The following is a 3,665-nucleotide window of genomic DNA, read 5'->3' as shown; positions in this document are numbered from 1 at the left end:
ACATATATATATCCGTGGTAATTCGGTCGTTTGATCGTCGTCCACTCCGATGGAATTTCTACTAATTGCCAATGTATATGAGAAACAATAATATTTTATGGGTTTTCTCCAATCATCTCTTCCAGTCATATCCATTCCTTCTGCTTACCATACTCATATCTTTTATGACTTAATTAACCCACCCGACAATATGTCTCCAAGGAAGACTATTGTCATCTAACTCCAAAACACTTTTATTTCCCTATTGCTATTACTTTTGCTATATCTCTTTATCTTAATGTAATGGCAATAATAGTCACTTTACTTATTGTATCATTAATAGCCATTTCTGCTATTATTGTTGATATTGCTGTTGCTTTTAACTGCTAACTGTTAAATGTATGATAATTGATGAATCATAAATGATTCACTATATCTTTTATTGATAATTTTGATTTAATATCATTTTAAATAATTGCTGTTGAAATATTCGTTTTTGATATAATTACATACCTTCAGATTTTATTGTTTCGTAATGAAATCGTACTTTGAATATATTTCTATGAAATTTGACAGATTTCATTCATAACAATGAAATGTGACAAAAAAATTCAACAAAATTCTTTTCAAAACAAAACAAAAAAGAGGAAGAAAATGGACATTCCTCCCACAATAAGTCCTATCTGCGTATCTTAATTTGTTTAACAATTAGCAACGGTAGAATGGAAGTCAATTGTGAAAGGTCAAGCACCCATATCATCCTTTTCTTCACTATTGTATCTTTTTGTTCAGTCTGTAAAAATATGTTTTGGCCGGTTGGAGTCATTATTTTGCTTTACCGCTTCCTCTTGACTGACCACTTCGAGTCGGTTTCTCTTTTCCATCCACTTCTTCATACTTCCACTGAAACAAGAGAAGATCCAAAATGTATATAGATTAGAGCAAATCGGATGATCGATGTCTGTTATGTTCCCTTAGAGGATAATGACTTTATTTCGTCAACTATTCTTCATACATAAATTATGCATAGTCTTATCAGCGTACGATATAATTGATATGATTACTGGAGATGAGAGGAAATGAATGAGCAAGAAATAGTTCAAGTCTTCATGATACCACTTTTGATCTGAATTTAGGTTTAGCTAATTGCTTGGCCATGAAAAGGACGGTTAAAGTGACCATGAAGCGGTAGAATTAAATTTTAAGTTATGTTTAGACCTGGTAGGGAATATTTTCTATTGGTAACAAATTCAAAAACTTTAATTCATTGAATGCTATTCAAAGATTTTGAAATGTGTTATTAGGAAATAAATACAAGTAATAGTGCGTAGTTTTACTGGTCTTTTTTTTTTTTCTTAAATTCTACAACTGATTGCGACAAGCGCTCCAACACTACAATAAATTTATACAAATGTCCATCAACCAGTAACTAACTTATCGGAAGTCTGATCGGATGGTACAAAATTGGAAGTTGTGATTTATCTGCGATAATATTATTAGATGTAAAGTGTAAAGTGTTTTTCTGAAGTGCCTTCTCAAAGGTAAATTGTCGTCCGGACAGGTTCTACTTGATCCATGCCATATGTGGGTGTGATATGTAAACGAAAAAAAGTGTGAGCAAATAACAAAATGGAGGATGAATGTGTATGCTATCAGTGTCTTCCTCAATGTAAATCATTCCGCTTCATTCCATCAAAATGAAAACCTTCTCGTCGTAAAACTTTTTTATCAACAATTTTGAAAATTAAGAATGACCTTTGTACTATGAGGCGGTAGGCTCTGAAATCAGTAAGCAATGTTCACAGGTTAAGGGTTGTGAGTGATAATAGGATGAGATTCTGTTTCATCCGTTCATTCCTTTCGTTAGGTAAGGAAGTTAATCCTGAAGCTTAGATAACCTGTCAGTAACCTATATTGAAAGGTGTATGTCCAATAATATAAATTTAAAAAGTTTATTATCCAATAATATAAATTTAAAAAGAAAAAATTTCAATCATGTCAGCAAATTATTTGTTGTGTTTATCTGTCCATGAACCACATTATTGGAGTATTCAAATACTGGAACTGAAATGTTTAGATTTAAAATTAGGGAATTTAGAGGAAGAGAAGAGAGGAGGAGAATTACATCATTTAGCAACTCTTCATGGATTAATCATGTTAGCGACTGGATAGGAGAGCAGATAAGCAGGAGGGACGACCCAAATAATTTCTCTTGACCACTTTCTATTGTGACATGAGTCAATCTAAGTCAAGCCAAACTACTCGAAAATTCAATGTCATTGGCCATTCTTTTGCTTCACTGAACAAATTTCATCTCATAATTTTTCATATTATTTTTTGGTTTAGTATCATAAGAAGTTACGTAGTTGATATTAGATTGATAAGTGTGTTAACTTAAAGTAGTTGTTCATTCAAAACAGGTATGAACTTTAAACAGGTGCTATACCTCATAATATCGCCATTATAAAGAATATAAATTGTAAAATAGTTTTTGATTTAGCTGGACTAATTATTTCTCGAATTATTTTTCGAAGCTAATTTGTCTCTATTGATAATATTGAATTGACAGCTTTCATGCTACAAACCCAAGATTCGAAATTAAATTAAATTAAATTGAATTTCGGATTTTGGGATTGCAGAATTCTGCAATAAATAATCCATTCCTAACGCGGATAACATGACGAATATTTCGTAGCACAAATTTCTGTACTGTTTTTCTTTAATTAATGATATTTAATCGATTAGATATACATTGTGCACCTTCAAATGTTATCCCAAAAGTTTTGTCATTCTAAATTTATGCAGCATTTTATTCCCTTCTCTTTTTCTGAATGTTTCTCTTACTTTCTCATTCAGACTTTCGAAGTACTGGAAGTATTTTAAGTAATTAATGAAGTTAGAGAAATAACATTCATATACTACTAGCAGGGAATAAAATGCTTATTGGTACTAGACCAGTTGTGGTTTAAATTTTAACCTTAACCTAAATAGAGTTTAACATTTCAGTAGCTATTCATACTTGAAGAAGCAATGATGACACCTGTTCTTTAAGCTGCTTAATGTATTGTTGTAAACATCTTTGTCAGTTAGGATTACAGATGTTTGGGCGCAATGTGTGATGCTACCATTACACGAATATTTTCCGAACTGCGACAGCGATAGTAATAAATTTTGCGCCCCCGTTTCCTTGCCACCTTCTCTGCTCTTATTACCCATCTGTAAGCAATTGGTATCACTTCTTTCCTTACCACTGTTTTATATACTTCACAGCAATGAGTAATTGTGTGACTATTTCAAAACTTTTCTCCCATGATTAAATACTTTAATTAGCCTCTAAAATAATAATTGATTTTCCAAAATTTAAAACTCTGAAAAAGAGAATTGATTGATTAATTTTATTGATATCAACAAGATTTTCAAATCTGTGATAAATGTTATTTCAAAAATATCTTTTTGTCCATGAAAATGTTTTTTGGTTAATTATGAAATTTTTGACTTCACCAATTAAATGATATAACATTGAATATAAGATTTATGGGTTAGATCAATTCAAGTATTAGGTATAAGTAAGTAGGTAATAACTAATAACAGTGTCAACGAATCGTTGAACATTTTTCGATACCGATTATTTCGGCTTCACTGATTCGATTCGGCACACCTAACCAACGGGACTTCTCCCATTCAAG

General features: G+C 31.4%; 1 protein-coding gene across 1 annotated transcript; it reads right to left on the bottom strand.

Moving 5' to 3' along the window:
• Nucleotides 1-804: 804 nt before the first annotated feature.
• On the bottom strand, nt 805-3,195 carry LOAG_03269 (hypothetical protein; the record flags this gene model as incomplete). The annotated part of the gene is made up of 4 exons (XM_003138806.1): nt 805-882; nt 1,735-1,758; nt 2,242-2,278; nt 3,020-3,195. 4 exons carry the CDS (start codon nt 3,193-3,195, stop codon nt 805-807), a joined length of 315 nt encoding a protein of 104 aa, XP_003138854.1.
• Between the last annotated feature and the right edge of the window lie 470 nt (nt 3,196-3,665).

The sequence above is a fragment of the Loa loa genome (genome assembly GCF_000183805.2).
Source record: "Loa loa unplaced genomic scaffold supercont3.8, whole genome shotgun sequence".
Lineage (NCBI taxonomy): Eukaryota > Metazoa > Nematoda > Chromadorea > Rhabditida > Onchocercidae > Loa > Loa loa.
This window is presented reverse-complemented; position numbering and strand designations above follow the sequence as displayed.